We start from the raw sequence: 20,722 nt of genomic DNA on the forward strand, positions 1-20,722 counted from the left end.
ACGCATGTCTATGTTTTTTGTTGCCCCTTCTCCACGTTTACCCTGACATTCACTTTTCTCATCAGACTTTATTTCTGCGAATTAGTTTGTTTGGGGTTTAGTTGAGTATTGTATGATAACTGCAAATTGATTGCTACCGTACTACTACATCTTCAAAATAAGAACACTAAAGAATAAGAAACAGAGAAATTACTCAGAAGTACTGTATTTCCAAGTGAAACCAAGCAAAGAAACAAAAAAGTTAACATTCGGTCACACCGACGTGACCTGGTGGTCTTTCACTGAAAATCGTCCCTTTATCTTTTCAGCTGGCTGTTTGTTGGACTGATAAAATGCTGTTTCTGACAGGTGAGGAAGTAACCTGGGGTTTACCACGGGGTTGTACTGTGAGTGAATGTTATGTATCTGTATTTGCTTGTGGGTGTGTGTACATACCTCACCTGCAGAGCTGATAGTATGCTATCTGTGCGTAGGAGGACACAAAGCCTAACACACACATGCCAGGTCAGGTAGTAAACCGAGAGGAGTGTGTCAGCTCACCCACCTGCCATTGATAAGAGTTTTACTCTTGAGTCAGAAGCAGGCAGATGAGTGAAAAAGAGAGATTGGGAGACAAGAGCAGGGACGTGCAGAGAATGTTAGAGAGGCAGGGGCTGACATTTCTAAAAGGGCACTTTGGTGAAAATATTGAAAATAGCAGACCTCCAAGCTCACAATGCGTCGCACTGCGTGACACGTTGTGAGCTCGGAGGTCGGCTATTTTCAGTGCTTGATACCACACTGAACTAAGCATAATCAAGTCAATACTGGAGATGTGACGTATGCCATGGATTTCTGCACAGAGAGGGCAATTTATTTCCCACATAAGATGCTGCATTGAAGTTCAGGAGAGTTTGGATAAGGCTATTCTCTTGAATGCTGCCTTCAGGTATGGCATGGAAATAGGATATTTGTGTTTCTTTCACCATAGTAAAAACTGCATTCATGGTCTGGAGAGAGTGCACTTTTACAGACGGAATCAAGCCCCCTTTGATGTCTAGGTGTGCACGTGCCTGGACAAGAGAGAGGCCAAGGAGGAGGAAGGCAGAGAAACTGCTAATGACCGAATCACCCCAAAAAGGACGTCTTTTCAGCTAATGTCGGCCTTTAAGCTGGATGGAAGTCAAATATTACGTTGTTGCTGATACATTTATGCGCAATGAAACAAAATTAAAGTATCAAACTTTGGACTGAAAGATAAAGGGTAGACCTCGATTGATCCCTCAGGGGAAATTAAGTTTCAGCTTCACCAAGCTGATTGATAGCTGCTCAGCTGATAGCTGCTCCCCATGTTGGGCTTGTTGAGTGCACTGTAACCTCGCCTACCAGGCTTTCTGGGGGAAAGCCTGGTGTTCGTTCACTACAGGTCATTTGGTTTCCGCCTAAAGCGCGGAAACCACTAGAAGAAGCGGCGTCGCTTTGATTTGGTTCCCCCTGTTTGTTCAAATGCTCGAGTAGCCTAGTGTAGTCTTGCCAGTCGATAAGAGTTGGACTAAAAGATGCATATACCAAACACATTTTTCAAAACGACTCCACATCAAGGAGTTTATTAGGTAGGCCCTAAAAGTATGTCCTTGAGCGCAGGGAAATATTCTGGGTTAAAACGGAATCCGGTTTGATCTTTCCGGCAAATTGTAGTCCTTTGAGTACTACAACATGACGTGTTGTGGTTTCCGCTCCAGACCGGTTACAACCCCGAAAAGTGAAGTGATCCCAGACTAAGCGCACAGAGGGAACTGCAGGGCTGGGAGGTGAACTGGTTGACCCTCTGATTCACAGGCGTCCTGCTCAGCTACTGCCGAGTCTGCCGGCCTTAAGAATCCAGACTGTCCAAGTATCATCTCCTATTAACTATTAATATTGAGATGTGAACTATGGGAAGAGCTGCAGTATCTTATATATACATTCCTCCTATTGCCGCATCCCACTTCCAAGCCCATTAACGCCCCCTTTACATCGACTTCAACTCATAGGTAGTCGTTGTCTAGGACGTAAGGAATACAGCCCCTAACCCTATGCCGTCCGCTCATTCGCTAAGCACGAGAGAGAGGAGGCAACAGGGGAGGGGGGGCGGGCAAGCGAGAGAGAGAGAGAGTGAAATTTGACACCACTGTGTTTGCATGTGCAGCTGCTGCTGCTGCCTCCACAAGTGAGTGCAGAGCACGGCAGCAGAGTCCCCGCTACAAGACAAGCATCAATGATCAAATATAGAGCAGTCCTGCCTGAGCGCCCGGAGGGCGCGAAGTCCTAGGAATGGAGCGGCGGCACAGCCGCCGCGAATTTCTAGTATCTTACAAAAGTAGATTAGGCTGTTCTGGTTTTAATCACTACCAGGTGCATTATGGAAACCAAAAGTGTGTCATCTCTTTTAAAATTACATGAGGCAAATGCACTATGTTGTTACAGTATGTCTGAATTAGAGGACAGCCTGTAAAAGTATAGTGCAGGTAAAGAGAAAGAGGAGATGGCATGATTCAACACAGTTCCCAAGGCAGAATTGAACTGTCTCATATACCGTAGTACAGTATGCATGACTTGTTGAGCCACCAGAACAGCTCTAAGAATTCATTTTAATACTTACATCAGGGGTCTTCAACGTTTTCAGGCCAAGGACCCCTTAATCGAGAGAGAGAGAGAGAGATGAAGCAGGGACCCCTTAGTCGAGAGAGAGATGAAGCAGGGACCCCCAACCCATAGATACCATGTACAAGTTCATCTACAAGCTCACAACACCTCGCAGCGTAACTAATCAAACGGGGGTCCATACTTTTTGAGTGTCTTTGAAATGAAAAGGTTTGAGACCAATGGAGATTTACATTATAAACCATGCGATGACGTTAATTCTATATCTGTGCTGTACTATTATATTATAAGTGTTGCTGAATGTTTTCCGATGTGTTTTCGCAAAATGGATCTCTTTGCTCTAGTTCAGGGGTCTTCAACACCCCTGGGGGGTCCCCAGAGTTACTACAGGGGGTCCTTCAAATCTTTGAGTGATAGAAACTTTCTCCTTTTTTATATTAACCATTTGAACCCTAGTGTCCATATTCTGAGAACTTTAGCCAAAAATAGCAGATCTACAAGCTCGCAACGCCTCGCGCTGCGAGGCCTTGTGAGCTTGTAGATCGGCTATTTTTGGCAAAGAGCTTTGGTGTAGAGGGGAAAAAAGAGCAGACTATGTACAGAGTCAAAGGTCAAGTTTATTAAGTATTGACGGTTCAAGTGGTTAAATATCTGAAAACACAAATTGACATGAATCCAAAATACACTGATGATTGTGCTGTCAAACAATGAAACTATATGGAATCTATATGAAAAGGTTGTGGGGGTCCCTGCTTCATCTCTTTCTCAACTAAGGGGTCCTTGGCCTGAAAACGTTGAAGACCCCTACTCTAGTTCAAAGGCGCAAGAAATGTTGTAGAAAGCAGCTGTTTGAGACCCACGTTTTTGTGTCACAATGTCCTGGTGTTGTGAATGAGCCTCTCTCTCTCTCTCTCTCTCTCTCTCTCTCTCTCTCTCTCTCTCTCTCTCTCTCTCTCTCTCTCTCTGGCAGCTGCCTGTGTGTGCCTGCCCTGCCTGACCGCATGGCACAGGGCAGCAGGTGTAGCATAATAATATTGAAACCAAAAATGTTCCCTCCGGTTCCCCTTATCAAAATGACATTGTGAATCATTGTCCAGAGTGAAGGAAAAAATGCCATTGTAAAGTCGGAACAAAAATCAAAGGGTCATTCAAGGAGGACAGTGCGTGGAAGGAACAAGGAAGCAACACAAAGAAACACGTGGACACGCACGTGCACACCCATACACACAGGGGCGTCACGGGGGGGGGGGGGGGGGGGGGGGCCAAGGTGGAGGGGCCCTAGTAACTTTAGCTATTGAAAAATAGCAGATATACAAGCTCGCAGCGCGCCGTGAGTGCCGCGCAGCGAGCTTGTATATCTGCTATTTTTTAAAAGGCGTGAAAATGTGTGCAAATCTTTGAATATATGTATTTTTTAAGCGAACATTTGTAACTCAAAGTTTGCTTCTAACCCTAACCCTATTTTGAGATGGGGGTCTGTGGCCAAATACATATCATCTTCGGGGTCCTTGACATGAAAACGTTTGAGCACAATTGACATGGAAACATAGGTTTCTTGCACGCATTTTCACGATTTTTCAAAAATAGCAGATCTACAAGCTCGCAGCTCGGCACTCGCCGCGCTGTGAGCTTGTATATCTGCTATTTTTCAATAGTTAACAATTCATGGGGCGCCCGCAGTGAATCCTTGTACCCAGGGCCCAGAATTCTGGTGTGACGCCCCTGTGCACGTGCACGCCCATACACATACAGAGACGTTAACATGCAGGTCATTAAGGTGACAAATGCTGGGTGTCAGGGATTGAGATGCTAATTCACCGATTCACAATGTCAGGACGAGAGAGGAGAGAGAGAGAGAGGAGAGAGAGAGAGAGGAAAAGAGCGACACAGACATACAGAGAGAGAGAGAGAGGGGGGGGGGGGGGGCGGAAGAGAAGGGAAAGAAAGGGGCAGAAGGTCAAAACCTCAGAGGTTTTAGAGACAGAAAGAAAGTGGGGAGAGAGAGAGAGAGAGAGAGAGAGAGAGATACCTTTGTCAGAGAGCTCAAACAGCTGCAGGTGTTTTCATTTGAAGGGGCTCAAGTTATAAAGGTACACTGGAAAAACAAAAAAAAGTTTCATTCAGAATTTTACAGTTGAGGGTGTGTCTGACTGGGTGCTTTGCTAGTTGCTCTCTCTCAGAGGGGTGTTGCACCAAATTCTGGGCCCTGGGTACAAGGATTCACTGCGGGCCCCCCATGAACTGGGAACGCTTTATTACACATTAGTTTTGTGCTTTAACTATTGAAAAATAGCAGATATACAAGCTCACAGCGCGGCACCGAGTGCCACGCTGCGAGCTTGTAGATCTGCTATTTTTGAAAAATCGTGAACATTTGTGTCTTGAGTCTTTGAATATTTCAAATCCTTCTAAGGTTTTTTTTGAAAAAAACTATGTTTCTATGTCAGTGGTGCTCAAACTTTTTCATGTGAAGGAGCCCCAAAATTATATCAATAGCTAAAGTATAAAATAATTAAGGCCCCCTCCACCGTGGGCCCTAGTAACTCAGTCCCACTTTTCTGCTCTCTCTCTCTCTCCCCCACTCTCCCTCCTCTCTATCCAGTTCTCTTCCAGTTTCTCAGTTTCTCACTTTACACGTCGTCCCCCCTTCACCCCCCACTTCCCGCCAGGTCAGCACACAGGCTGTGGCATGGGGGGTTACACAGGGCCAAAGTTCAAAGTTAAAATGGCTGTTCTAGTGTCCTTACATCTCTCTCACAGGCTGATGCTTGGAGTGGTTTTAAGCCAGTCTCATTGAGAGGACTCAATAGAGAGTTTGTCTTCTGGGTGAGAGGGCGTGCATGCGTTTGTGCCTGCGTACCATGTGTGCTGGTTGCGACCGAAGGTTGCAGTTTAGTATGTGAAACGGCACATGCTGACTCCGTCTGGACATGTACACTTTTTTACAGTCTATGGGTTTGCCGCTCTGACATCACGCTCTGGCTTCACTGTGATGTCACACTAACAGAATCCCTTTTATGCCCATATATGGAGTTCCCTGATGTCATCAATAGTAAGCCCATATCTAACAGGACTTCATGTGGGAATGCCTGTATATGGAGGCCAAATCAGCCACATACCACACTAACAGAATCCATATATCTATGGCCAAGACAGCCCATATCTGTGTGGCTGGTTCTACAGACAGGGATCTCCGTGTATGGGCATATAAGGGTATGATGTCAGATGTCATAGACAGTAAGCATGTTTGGGCTCTCACAGCATATCTCCATATACGGGCACCAGGGGTCTCCATATATGGGTAACTGGTCCGAAATACATCACTGGCCAGATGGCCAAGACATGGCGCGACCGTCGCTTGTCGCCCTGAGGCGTCTTACTAGTTAGCTGGTAGTGTGTATCTCAGCAGAACCAATGCTGAATGCTGTAGTTCCTCTACATATTATAAATGTTGAAACCGGACCACAAAAGTGTAAGATTATGGTGGATAACAGCGTCACAAGGCACTTCTATCCATAACTACCCTCTGGTAAATGGGTTAATGACGTCATTGGAAGTAACTTATTAGGACCAATTGTCCATAGCTATGTAGCTTATTCCTCATAATGAATACAAGTCATTATCCATCTAATGTGACACCTATCAGTCTGTCTGCGTATTTGTCTGGCTGTCAGTCTGTGCATGGAATTAAACTATCCTGAATGTTTGGCAAATAGCACTCTTCCTGTTTTATGACAAGGACATTGTTAGCAACTTAAACATACAACGTCACGTCACCAATACATTCTCTCACAGATTCTCCCTGGGCATTTTCCATGTCACACATTTCTTACATCCCCCCCCCCCCCCCCCCCCCCCCAAAAAAAAAAGAGAACTGGTGCAACTGTCATCTGTCTATTGCGAAATGACTTGATGAATCTAATTATCATAAGAGTCTCTTTGTTTGTTTCTTTCTTTCTTGCTGCCTTCTGCTAAACGACATGATGAATGCACGGAAACAGTGCTGTACGACAAACGGTTGACGAGTTAAAGCCAAAAAAAGGAACAATCAAGTATCGACCAATCAGAAGAGGAGGCACTTCCCGTTTGGTGAAGGAAGTTTGACCCTTCGCCATGGCCACGCCGTTTTACGAAAACGGCCCAAAATGAGCCAAAACGCCACAAAGAGGTAAAAATGGCTGACTTCCTGTTTGGTTTCGGACGTGGCGCCAAGAGACTTTTTTGTGAGTCCGGACATGATACAGGTGTGTACCGATTTTTGTACATGTAGGTGAAACCGTATAGAGGGGCTGCACCGTTGAAATTTTGTAGGGGGCGCTGTTGAGCCATTAGGCCACACCCCCTTTCATTTTTTTTAAATACGTAATTTTTCGCCACTTGTGATGTGCATGCAAAGTTGCGCAGCTTTTGGAGTACATTTGGCGCCTCAAAAACGCGATTCATTCGGCGGAAGAAGAAGAGCTCGGGCCCCAATAATCTTTACAATTACAATAGGGTCCTCACACCACTGTGTGGTGCTCGGGCCCTAATAATAATCTTTGCAATTACAATAGGGTCCTCACACCACTGTGGGGTGCTCGGGCCCTAATTAATTCATGTTTAATCACTGCTAGTGGGAATACAGAGATAGATTTATGAAGTTAAATCAATATTAATTCATGTTTAATCACTGCTCATAGTGCAGCACTGTGTCAACATCATGTCCAACACAGAGCTGCACTTTGAACACCAAATATCGACCCTTTTTACTCCTGCAGTTCATTGAAAACTTTACTTTTTACATTAGCAACACATTAACCACGTCCACCCTATTATATATACTTACTTTGTCTATTTGAAAATAGCAAATCTGAGCTTGTAGATCTGCTATTTGCTAAGTATTTTGAAAGCTTGTGAAACAGGACATTCTGTGCAATGAGTACTTTTACTTTTGGTACTTTAAGTAGCCTACATGTTGACGCCAGTACTTTTGTACTTTGTACTTCAAGTGAATACAGGACTTTTATTTGCAGCAGAGTATTTCTACTTTGTGGTATTGATACTTTTACTTATATTTAAAAACAAATGTAGTACTTTTGCAAACACGGAACTGTTCCTATGATTGGCCGCTAGTTGCGCTGTTCTGGTACCAGAAGCAACATGTACTCCATAGGATTCCATTCATTTCCCCAGAACTTTTACATTTATTGTCTTACCTTAATAAACATTGTCATAAATACTTTATGGTTCCTGTCGCTAGTTTAAAGCCTCGTTTCAATCACCATGATATGTGTTTTGTGAAAATATGGTCCAATTTATGTTATAATTGATGTTAAAGCAGGGTATGCTGTAGGAGGGGCTTGTGATCATAGGCTTGTGATGATTCTTCTTCGTGTGCTTTATTTTGGCTGGCTCAACACATTTACCCAAGTATCCCTGCGGTTGCACGTGACCGTTGGCAGCCAATAGCATTCGAGATGGTACCATTTCTACCAATGAACGTTGATTTCTACAATGATGGCGGCACCCGTACAAGGGCCAAAAAAGCTTCATTTTCGCAGCATAGAAACCAATGGCTTCCCACCGTCCATATTTTTTAGTCTATGGTCATGACCTTGGGTCAGTAAACATCAGATAAGCGAGGGTCAAATGAGGACTTTCCTACAAACGAAAAGTGTGCGTGATATTTGCAATCAGTGATGTATTTATGGGCTCTGAACAGCCCATGAACACAAGTTCTCATGTTGGTGATCTTCACAGTCTGGGATCATCATGAAGGTTGCTTTGCTGCTTTTCTTCTTCTGTCTGGTGGAGGCAGACGACCTCCGCTGGGAGTTCGACGCTCTGAAGAACAGCATGGAGGAGAAGCTGAATCTCCTGGAAAGACAAAATACAGGTTAGGATTTTTACCTTTCAAACATCTTTCTTTAGTGAACCTCCTGGAAGGTTAGGATTTTACCTTTCAAACATGGCTGCTGTTTCTTTAGTGACACTTTTTAAGTTGCTTGATCAATATTTATTAGGGGCCAAGGACGAAGTGTGTATCCCCTTTTGTTATTGACTATTAGAAGTAGAACTGAGATGTTTTATGTGAAAGAATAACGTTTTTATATGCCAATGCATATTGCGGTTTTATGTAAATTATTCTCCTGCCCCTAATGGGTTGTGTTCCATATTGAACCTATACGGAGTGCAGTTTGTTTCCGTATTTCCCAAATGCCCCATAAAGGTCTGTCACACAAACACTGAATTTAACAATAATGAACAAAGTACAACACAGGAAATATTAAAGACAGTGAAAATGCTCTGGTTGGACTCGCGGGAGGCAAGCAGGACATCCTGCGAGTGTAAACATTCCGTGGCTCGGTGGCTGCGCCTGATCATTGATTGATTGATTGAAGACTTTATTAGAAGTTTGCGTAGGAAAAGGTACAGTTTCATGACGGTACAGTTCACTGGTACAAGGTCTACTAAAAGGAGATCCTAGAAAAGCACTTGGCTTATTTCCACAGGAAACCATTTAGGTATCTCATATAACATTGAATGACAGACGGATAGAACACAGTACTATGCAGTAGATATTATAGTCAGGAAAAAAAGGAAAATTTAGATAATAAAATAAAAAACAGTGCAAAAAAATATAGGAAAATATTAAGAATCACGGTGTGCCAGTCTGCGTCCACTAGCAGCCCGGCCCCTGCCTGTCATTTACGCTGCGTTGCGCTGAGCACTGCGCATTTACCCCACATTTACCCCACAAGCAAGCCGCTCTACAAGCTTGTGTGTTTCGTTATTTAATAACAACACTCGTAGTTCACATAAGAGATGCGTAAATTCAAAATTCAAAATAGGAGACGTTTAAAAACACAAAAAGCACTAGCGCACCAAACACTCTGCGTGCGCCTCTGTCAGGTTGGTGGGAGGAACCAGCAACCCCTTTACCAGGTCAAGATAAGATACAATAAGCCAGGTGACATGAGATGAGATAAACCTCTATTGATCCCGGGAAGGAATGTGACACGTGAGCTTGTAGATACGCCATTTTCAAAAGTCTTTTAATTTGAAAATATTGTTTTTGAAACATTTTAACACATTGGCCGCCATTTTAACATTGACTGTATGGCTCTCCTGCCATTTTGTTTAATAAAAAAATGTATATATTTTTTTGATATTGACATTTTTCCTAAATTCTGTGTTTTTTCGACAATGTCATACAGTACCTGAAATGAAAGAGGACAACCTCTAGTCTCACCAAAAAATAAAAAAAGTAAATAAAAAGCTTTTTTTTCTATAGTTGTAGCCATCTCAAAATAGCCATTTTTGACCAAAATCCAGCTATAATTGAAAAAACTGGAGATATTGACCTTTTTGTGATCGATCGCTTATCAAGCGGATAATTCAGTTGATATTTGTATTTATGGCGTCAGGCACTTATCGGATAAGTGTACTAGTGTAATAAGTGTAATTGTGTAATAGGGCAATAACTGGAATAGTGTAATAGGGCTGTAATAGGTCACCTCTTGCCCTTAGGGCGTCATACTGACTTCACACAAATAGAAATAAGCTTTTTACCTTTTATTCAACATTCAAGTGTTTTATTTTGCACAGATCACATTTTGACACACACACACACACACACACACACACACACACACACACACACACACACACACACACACACACACTTATAACTTATAACTTTATATAAGGCAAGGCCTATGTGTATAACTGTAAATATGTTCCCCATATTCAACTGTTTTTATTTATTTGTGGCACTTGCTTTGGCGATGTAAACGTAGCCTATGTTTTCTCATGCCAATAACGTTCCTTTGAATTGAATCGCTCTCATGCTCTGTTGATGTGCGCAAACTGCTGGCTGGCCTCATGGTAGAGAACTGATAGGGACAAGTTACTCTCCTTGTTGCTGATCCGTTCTGGGTCTATACCAGATGCGGAAACGTTTCTTGCATGTATCTGAGTGTTACATAACCGGATACAGTAGGCGGGCTTTAGAACGGAGCACACTCATTATACTCTATGAGCACACTGCTGCGATGTGCGATCACAACATAGATGGTTCCAGGAGCGCGCACGTTTAGACGTTCCATTTTCAGGCTGCGCGCTCGTGCACAGCGCGCCTCAAATGCACATGCCTGCATGCGCGCGCGCATCGCGCCTGCACACAGCAGGGAAAAGCTAGTGATCTAAACAGTACGTTTAGGATGGAAACAGAGGCAAATAAACTTACTGCCAAATGATCATCGTCGCGTTTGCTTTTCTTACTCGTTGGAGGACACTCGTGAAACGATCATCGTGCTTGTGATGCGACGAGGCGTTGTGTGCTTGTAGATCTGCTATTTTCCACTACTTTTGTTACATGGAGTTATATGGACGCGACCCTTTCATCAGACTCTCAGACCTGGAATATTATCCACCAAAAAGCAACTCACTCCATGGTCGCGCTTGGGATGAGGCGTTGTGTGCTTGTAAATCTGCTATTTTCGCTACTTTTGTTGGAGTTATATGGACGCGACGCGTCGCTTTTCTTCAGACCACAACTCCATGGTCGCCTGACCGAGGACTTCGCCGGGGGATATTTTCTCATTCTCTCCTCTCCCGCGAGCAGGGCTTGAAGATCGGATTGGTAGTCGAATGGACCGGCGCTGCATCAATTGTCGAATAGGTGATGTGTTGTTTGTAACCTCGCCTCACCAGGCTTTATATATGTTTGTAGTGTGTTGTTTGGTTCAGAGAGGCTGAGGATCTGTTCAATGCTGGGCCCTGGCTGGGTACAAGGATTCACTGCGGGCCCCCCATGAATTTTCTTCATAGGGGGATTTCAAAAATAGATATATACAAGCTCACAGCATGGCACCTAGTGTCGCGCTGCAAGCTTGTAGATCTGCTATTTTTCAATAGCAAAAGTATAAAATAATGAAGCCCCTTCCACCTTGGGCCCTAGTAACTCAGACTCAGTCCCACTTTTCCCTTGTGACGCCCTGCTCTGATCTTGTTGTCTGGCTGGGACATAATATGTTGTCGTGGAGACTTTGGGGGGTATGGAGCTGTGTGTTGTGTGGCAGTTCATGGCTTTCCAATTGAACATTTTACTGGATTTTGTTTGATTTGTGCAGAATGGTCTCAAATCCAGCTGCTCCGTTTATGTTGTCGCTTCTGCTAGCCCCTGCAGCAGTGCACCAGGCATGTACACACATCAAAGGGGGCTTGAGCCCCTGCCCCTGAGGGCTGCATTCAAGAGAATTGTCCACCAAAAGGCCCCGTTAGAAATGTCAGCCCCTGCCTCTCTAAATATTCTCTGCACATCCCTGCCCCACATCCCTCTACATGCGTGTGCCCAGTGTGCCGCTGATTGCACTCTGCGGGCTGCGCTCTGCCACGCTAAATGCATTCACTGTGGTTTATTTGGAGTTTTATTCATTTTTATTGAGATTTATACATTGTTTTCAAACACACTTACTTTGATGAGTGATATTGTTGGTTCCCTTTATGACAGAAGGCTCAAACTTTGTCACAGGCTGGGGAAGAGTGTAATTAAACATTACATTATATAAAAGCAAATTCTCGGGCCTGGCGGGGAACGACATTGGGATTTTCTCGGGACTATCGGGGGAGACGGGGAATGAGTTAACAACACAAATCTTGAATGACCTGGCAAAAAATATATAAACTAGAAAAAGTTCTCCTCCGAGCACAGGTCTCCGCCAGGTCAGGTAGGATATTCATACAATCTAACCATGCAAGGCACCAACCTGCTCATCAGGAGCAGTTAGGGGTTCAGAGTCTTGCTCAAGGACTCTTCCACACTAACTCAGGGGTAGCCCGGGATCGAACTGGGAACCTTTCATGAACCCTCCGTGTTCTAATGATGGTTTCTCTACCCCTGAGCCACAGCCGCCCCCTTGCTATAGCAAGCGTTGGAAAAGTCAAACTTTAAATAGGTATAAGTTTGGCATTTGTGATGTCATCCATTCACAGCCAGGGACAGGCCAATCACGTCCTCTTCAAGTGCTTAGCCATCTCACATGTTTATGCATGCATGAAGTCAGCCTCTGATTGGGCAACATACCAGGAAGAGATCAGGATCAGGAAGTAAATGGTACGACACACAGAACCACACTTGTGAGCGTGTAGATCAATATAAAACTAGACCAGGTCAACCTGGTTGTGCCAGACCCCCTGTCTGTCATCATCATTTATGACATCATGCCTTTTGTAGGCATGTCATCATCATGTCATCATCATATATACCCTTTATATAGAAAACCCGGACCGACATTTGCTTATGTAGGCCTACCCATTTCATGGGTCTGGCAACTAGACCAGGTCAACCTGGTTGTGCCAGACCCCGGTTCTGCCAACCCTCTGGGCCTATAAATTTAATGGTACATTTATAGGCTGTCTGCCAACCCCCTGTCTGTCATCATCATTTATGACATCATGCCTTTTGTAGGCATGTCATCATCATGTCATCATCATATATACCCTTTATATAGAAAACCCGGACAGACCGACATTTGCTTATGTAGGCCTACCCATTTCATGGGTCTGGCAAACATAATGTGGCAAATCTTCAACAATGCTGTTGTTATTTTTCAAAAGGTTTGCACAGAACACAATTACATTGATTCTATCACTGCCTACATGGTAAAATGATATCAAAACTAGGTTACAATATTTACATTGCAATTCATTCATAACTTAAAACTTCTAATGATAATTAACATAGCCCACATTAAAAAGTAGGCTATAGGCTGAATCATTCTAGTGACTGAGGAAGATATAAACCCTCTAGGCTGACTCATTCTAGTGACCGAGGAAGCCAGAGTTCTTATTTCCACACAACAGCTCTAAGGTATATTATGAGTAGCCTCGTAAACCTCTGGAAATCTACATTCAAGCAAATGAAATGTAGATTTCTGGAGGAGGCTGGTTTACGAGTATAGCTCCCCCCTAGCTATAGCTAGGGGGGGGGGCACCCGGCACCCTGACAACATTTTGTTCCAACTTCAACTTCAACTTTACGCATTATTATCCACACCATCTCCTTGTTCTTTCACTTGTTCTAAGTGTATCTGTTATAGGCCTATATATAGTTTATATGGTTATATATGTTATATATTCTTCAGAAATGGTTGCCAAGCTCACTGCCAGCGAGACCCAGATGCTCAAACTCCAAGTAGAATTCCTTCAAATCAAACTGAGCAGCAGTGACCAGCATCACCAAGTCCATCTCCTTCAGAGCAGGCTGAGCAGCAGTGAAAACCATGTGGAAGCCTGAAGCAACAAAGCCAAGGTAATTAATTACAACTCAATGATGTTCAGTGAATTCAGTGGTCCTAAAATGACTTGTGTAATGATGCTTGTTGTCCAAAATGTGATTTAAAAATGGAGCTTGGAGATGTTTTGAAGGTACAGGCTAAAGTGTGATTCATGTGTAATTTCAGAAATGGCTGCCAAACTGAGTGCCAGTGAAAAAGAACTCACATACCTACAGACCAAGCTCAGCACCACTGAACATCGGGTCCAGGTCCTACAGACCAAGCTCAGCACCACTGAACATCAGGTCCAGGTCCATCACACCAGGCTGAGCAGCAGTGACAACAACGTGGAAGCCTTGAAGGAAGAAAGTCGAGGTAATTACAACACAATGGAGTGTTAAATTAGTGTGGTTGTTCCTAGGGCCAAGCAGTGCTAGCCTGGTGAACCAGGAGATAGTTAATTAGGGAGAGTCTGGCTTGATGCTCTGTGTGGCTGAGTAGTAGTGTTAACAGACAACCTCTTCAGCCAATCAAGGACCGACAAACAGATAGACGTCATAGACAGTCTATCTGGTTGGCCCTGGTTGGCCAACACGCGCTGTCAATCAGTGAGCGCGGAAGCCGATAGGCTGACCAATGTGATGGTACCGGCGGTACGCCCTCACAGACTCTCCCCTGAAAGCAAATGAATTTAGATTCAGAGGGGGAGGCTGGTTCACCAGGCCATATATGGTCCACTTGTGCGCCAGCAGAGCGCGCCTTGTTATTTATATCAAGTCGCACTTGTTGGTGGAGACATCACAGAGACAGCCGATATCCACGGTATCCTCCCTTGATGGGTCTGTTATCACCGCCTTAGACAAGGCTCAGTAGTCTGACTACCAGGGAGATCCATTATCACCCTTAGTCTTGTCATTGCAATGCGCATGCGCCAACACACGTTCACAGGAATAGTGTACTGGTAGTTCCCGCAGCGAGAATCGAACCCAGGCCATCGTATTACCTGCCCACCCTCGCTACTGGGTGAGCTAACCAGGCAGCTGGCAGATTTCCTTTTTCTGCTTGGTTTTAACCTTTAACGGCCTAACCCTAACCTCAGTAAAACTATGCCTAAACCTAACCCAAACCCTAACCCTAACCTCAGTAAAACTATGCCTAGACCTAACCCAAACCCTAAACCTAACCTCAGTAAAACTATGCCTAAATGTTACCCTAAAAAATATATCGTAGCGGTGCCTCCATCTCAGTAGCGTCCTCAGTAAGAATGCATGGCTAGAATGCCCAACCTGGTAGTATCGAATCCCATCGTGACTTGCGCATTGCAATGACAAGACCAAGGCTGATATCGGGTCTCCCAGCTCCTGGGAGCTGGTAGTCAGACTCCTGAGCCTTGGCTAAGGCATGACAACAGTGATAACAGACCCATCCCAAGGGATGATAACACATGTATCAGGTGACAGAGAACGCTGCTCCTTCACCTAACTTCCACCCACCTCCACCCACCTCCACCCACTTTCACCCACAGATCACACTTGATGGTAACGTCACCAAGAATGCTGGTCCCTCATTGGCTGTTGATGGTGACATCACCAGGAATGCTGGTCCCTGATTGGCTACGGTCGTAAACACAAACAGATATGCCAGCGAACCGCAGTACTTGTGCACTCTGCTGGTGCATGTAATGACTTCAGATGAGCTCATAGAATAGACGACATGAGTATTTATGACTTAATGCTAATATTGTGTTGATTTCAGCCCATGTTGCTCAGCTGTCCACCATAGAAACACATCTGAATGCTACTGACAACCAAGTGCAGGAACTGAGGAGTAAGTATATTTATGAAACATTATATATAATATATATATATATATATATATATATATATATATATATAATATATATATATATATATATATATATATATATATATATATATATATATATTTTTTTTTTTAATTTATTATTAACTAGTAATTTAAGATCAATCTCCTTAGTTAAAGAGGTGGTGCCATAGTTTTGTACTTTTTTCTGTTTTGTATGTGTCTTTGGAGTTGACATTACTCTAATAGACCCCCAGGTGTGATTATAATGTGCAGATTTGTCTTCCCTGCATGTGTATTTTTGGTTAATTCCTGAAAGCTGAAAGGCTGGGCCTCAAAAGGCCCAGTCGAAAAACATAGATTAAATTCAGGGCTGGGACTCGATTAAAAAAATTAATCAAATTAATCAGAGGCTTTGTAATTAATCAAAATTAATCGCATGTTTAATCGCATATAAATATTTGACCTGAGAAGCATTTTTTTCAAGTAAAACACATTTTGTTGAACGAGTGAATCAACAAGTGAGTTTTTTCGATCTAAATTTCACATCCACTGGGCTAAGCAAAGCGCTCTTATTGGCTATTTCTCCCTTTGCGTTTCTTGTGTCTTCTTGGTTGGTGTATCGCTATGATCGGTATGCCCAAAAATGAAGGTTCTGTGGTGCAAAAACGAAGTGCAATTAAAATGCGTTAATTTTCTGTAATTAATGAATCGCAATTAATCAGTCCCAGCCCTAATTAAATTACATCATAATCAACTTTAAACAGAACCCCATCCCAATGCTCTGGCAAACATTTAGGTAAAATAGTAGATCTACAAGCTCACTGGATTTAAGCTGCTGTGCTGCAAGACAACACATTGATTGTTGAATAATAGAGATATCTGTCTGTCCATTTTATGCCCATATATATGGAGATCTCTGTAGGACCCGTTTTGACCATCTGCGTATCGGGTCGGGTCGAGGCCGGGCACTGCACTACCTGCTGCGGCGGGGAACGCGCGTGCCGAATTTGAAATAGGGAATGAATGCCCCACCCTTTAATGCAAACCCCATTATACCTGTTGTCATAGGACCCGTTTGACCATCTGTTTGCCTGTGTCAACTTATGCCCATATATGAAGAACTCTGCAGACACAGTGCAGGTTCCGGAAAACTCTGATGTCAGACATAAGCTCCACATACGGGCGTCCATTTTATGCCCATACAGTATATGGAGATCTCTATGAATGCCCTACCCTTTAATGCAAACCCCATTATACCTGTTGTCATAAGACCCGTTTTGACCATATATTTGCCTGTGTCCATTTATGCCTGTGTTGCAGACACAGTGCCGGTTCCCCCTTTAATGCAAACCCCATTATACCTGTTGTCATAGGACCCGTTTTGACCATCTGTTTGCCTGTGTCCATTTATGCCCATTGACTCATGTGGTGTACGTGATGTCAGAGACTTTTATGAAGTGATGTCACAATGAGTCAGCGCTTGCGCCGATTTCCTCCGGAACAGCCTGATGTGAACAATCAGCTCCGCATAAGGAGATTCCGAACATTTTGCGCCGGTTTTGGAAAACCGTGCGTGGGGTTGGGTCGAGGCCCGGCCCGGCACTGCACGCCGCGCCGCGGCGCGGCGGGGAACGCGCATGCCGAATCTGAAGCCGGTGGGACGAACGGTTCCCGAGATACGCGGATTACATACACGCAGACTCACAGAGACTTCTCGCATTTATAGATAGATAATATGCTTTTATTGACATTATAACCAATGTGATAATGTTATGTGTTGCCAGACAAAACAAAGGTGGCCTTTTCTGCTGGTTTGGGTGTTTCTAAAAGAGTTGAATTTAGTTCTGCCACCACTGTGGTCTACAAGAATGTCATCACTAACATCGGCAACGCATACAATTCAACTACAGGTGGGTTATGATTAATTCATGTTAATTAACTTTATAGAATCAATTTGTTTCCGAATTTAACTTACATCTATCAGTCTATCAGACATTAAGGTAATTGTTTTTTTTTATCATTTTAACAATGATAATAAGTAAGGGATAATGTCTGGCTGCGCATCGTTATCGGGAAATGAAGGTCCCGACAGGCTGAATTATGCCTCTCATTACACGGCTTCTTAATAAAATTCGTAATTTGACTAAAAAAAAAAAAAAAAAAAGTATTTCCTTGCTTACAGTAGTGAAAGTGTTCCACAAGCGCTACACTGTCCGTTCTCCCAGCGCAACACAGTCGTCTTGGAAAACAAGGAAGTGCTGATCAAACAGAATCCATTTTCTGTCACTGCATCATCATCAGCGTTTGGTTGTAAATGACGCTGACATGTTGGATACGGCTAAATTCACGCAGGGGATAAGCTGAATATATCATTAATTAACAATAATATAAATGAGCGGTTCTTAAACAATATCATGTCAAGGACCTGCAAATTGACTGTGGACCCACCGGTGAAGATTATTCCAAATGTGTGACAATGTTTTGAAAATAGCAGATCTACAAGCTCACAATGTGTCTCATCACAATGTGTTGTGAGCTTGTAGATCTTCTATTTCTAAGAGTCTAATTATAAAATAAGGTTAAGGTATTTTTACAGGTTTTGATCATAGAGTTATATATAAATAGAGTGCGGACAGCCCCGCCCCCAGCTATTCATTTCAATGAAGTTGCTCAGTGGTGTTTTGAAGCATGTCGTTCCCCCCGCCTGCTGTTCCAACTTTGGCTTCAATATTTACAAGCCGTTCTGGGGGCTTGGTTTTGATGCTATATATAACACATACATTTTAGCACGTTTTACAGCTTGTACATCTTCTATTGCTAATCATCTAATTATAAAATAAGGTTAAGTTATTTAAACAGGTTTTGATGCTATATGAACACATTTTGCTGGGGACCCTGGAACCTCCTCAAGGACCCTTGGAGGTCCTCGGACCAGAAAATAAAATCTTGTTTTCCACAATATGGTTTATTCACACAGAGTGTGTGTGTGTGTGTGTGTGTGTGTGTGTGTGTGTGTGTGTGTGTGTGTGTGTGTGTGTGTGTGTGTGTGTGGTGTGTGTGTGTGTGTGTGTGTGTGTGTGTGTGTGTGTGTGCGCTGTGCGTGTGTGCGCGCACGCGCGTGTGTGTGTGTCTCTCTCTCTCCCAGGTATCTTTACATCACTATTGAGAGGAGTTTTTCAGTTCACATTTTCTGCAGCTGACAGTAAATCATGGTGGACATACATCCGGATGTATAAAAATGAACAGCAAATCATGCAGAACCATGCATACAATACTGGTCAGTGGGAATCTGTATCTAATGCAGTGATCTTAGAGCTGCAGGAGGGAGACAGAGTTTACATGAAGATACCTGAGCGTAATATGAATCTCCATGATAACGGAAATGATTACAACCACAACATGTTCAGTGGTTTTCTGCTCTATCCTATGTAAAGGGCCATTTATAGTTACGTATGGTTGATTTTGTGTACGTTTTGGGTGAGGAACTACGTACGGTAACAACGTCGCCATGCATAGTAGACATGCACGTTATTTATGTGCCGATCCGCTCTCCGCTCCAATTCTGCTCCCGTTTGCGTCCACGCGCCACATGAAGGTGGTTCTCACACGTGTAAAAACCGAAGCATTTAGCCAAAATATGTAGAACCACAGATTTTTGACCCGCCGTGATGTTTGGTACAGTATAAATACGTGGTAACAGTAGGCCTATGGACTGGATCTGCTGTCTGACTGTCGGCAACATTATCGCGGTAAATGCAACTCCGTGAGGGTACAAATTTAACCACATGGATGCGGATCCGGAGTAGGCTAATTATAACAAAACACACGTACACACCCGCTCATATATTGAACATAATTCCCAAGTAATAAATGAGCCGCATCATCATCTCTTCTTGTGACTTGTGTGCCTCGCTGTCTGTGCTCAGCTGATGACTGTTGATGCGTGATGAGTGAGGAGTCGAGGCGTCCTCTTCAAGTGGTTGTGTAACGACCTTTTTTCCGTTTCTTGATAAAATATATTTATTATTGGGACACACAGTTTGAGAACCGCTGTTAGAGCAGAGTTAAAGTAATTTTCATCACTACTGCGCCTATGTTTTATAACGGTGGTCGTGGGTACTTCTTGCTACGGATATACATCTTGTACGTTCTGTCCGTCCAGTTAGGTGCTGTCCGTAAGCGTCCGTATACGGATCTAAATCATCCGGAGTACGGAGGCTTGGGAGACAGACCGGATCAACCGGACGGAATTTGTCTCACCCTCCGTTGCTTATGTATTCCTGCGGTTCTTATGTACTACTATGCATGGTACTTAAGAAGGACAGACAGACCATAACAGTCGATGCTAGTTAGTGCAACAGGGCACTTGAGGGGGGGGGGGGGGGGGGGGGGCTCATCAAACATGTTCTGGTGTGTTTTTTCTTTTTCTTTTTTTGATTTAGGAGGGTCTTGCAACCTCAATTTGTTGATTTTTATTATAAATTAAATGTTTCCCCATTTTTTTCCTGACTATATCTAATGCATAGTACTGTGTTCTATCCGTCTGTCATTCAATGTTATATGAGATACTTCAATGGTTTCCTATGGAAATATGCTTAGTCTTTTCTAGGATCTCCTTTTAGTAGACCTTGTACCAGTGAACTGTACCGTCATGAAACTGTACCTTTTCCCATGCAAACTTCTAATAAAGTCTTCAATCAATCAATTCATTGAGATGTAAATCTCGGCTCGCCTTTTGTTCTCATGGGGTGACAAGGGAGGGGGTTTGTGCCATCACCTCTACCTGAAAAGTAGGCTACTGTCCTCTGAGTCTGAAATTAGAGTGTTGCTTGGATTTGATCAGAGTCAGACCGAGTAGTTTTCAACACCATGCAGTCAGCTGGAGCTGGGGCTGGAGTTTAATGATGGCTCGTTGAAAATGCGCATTTGACCCTGATTTTGCTGAATGATTGTCATTGTCTACATGTGTGTAACTTTGTTTTCTCTGTTGCAGTGGTGGAAAAAGTAGACTACTCACA

At 43.5% G+C, this 20,722-nt stretch overlaps 1 protein-coding gene across 1 annotated transcript; it reads left to right on the forward strand.

Annotated features, from left to right (window-relative positions):
• The first annotated feature begins 8,307 nt into the window (after positions 1–8,307).
• LOC308293987 (complement C1q-like protein 2) lies at positions 8,308–20,425 on the forward strand. Its single transcript, XM_080736676.1, has 6 exons — positions 8,308–8,497; positions 13,749–13,915; positions 14,067–14,255; positions 15,636–15,707; positions 17,489–17,614; positions 18,850–20,425. The coding sequence occupies exons 3-6, from the start codon at positions 14,069–14,071 to the stop codon at positions 19,134–19,136; spliced, it is 672 nt and encodes a 223-aa protein (XP_080592802.1). The 5' UTR covers positions 8,308–8,497; positions 13,749–13,915; positions 14,067–14,068; the 3' UTR covers positions 19,137–20,425.
• The last annotated feature ends 297 nt before the right edge of the window (positions 20,426–20,722 follow it).

The sequence above is a fragment of the Nannobrachium achirus genome (genome assembly GCF_963921795.1).
Source record: "Nannobrachium achirus genome assembly, chromosome: 11".
NCBI lineage: Eukaryota > Metazoa > Chordata > Actinopteri > Myctophiformes > Myctophidae > Nannobrachium > Nannobrachium achirus.

What these genes read in the sequence shown, in the direction of transcription:
- LOC308293987 (XM_080736676.1), top strand. Translation starts at nt 14,069, where the DNA reads ATGGCTGCCAAACTGAGTGCCAGTGAAAAAGAACTCACATACCTACAG. An exon ending in CTTGAAGGAAGAAAGTCGAG is followed by an intron (nt 14,256 to 15,635) that starts GTAATTACAACA and finishes TGTTGATTTCAG; the next exon opens with CCCATGTTGCTCAGCTGTCC. An exon ending in CCAAGTGCAGGAACTGAGGA is followed by an intron (nt 15,708 to 17,488) that starts GTAAGTATATTT and finishes ATGTGTTGCCAG; the next exon opens with ACAAAACAAAGGTGGCCTTT.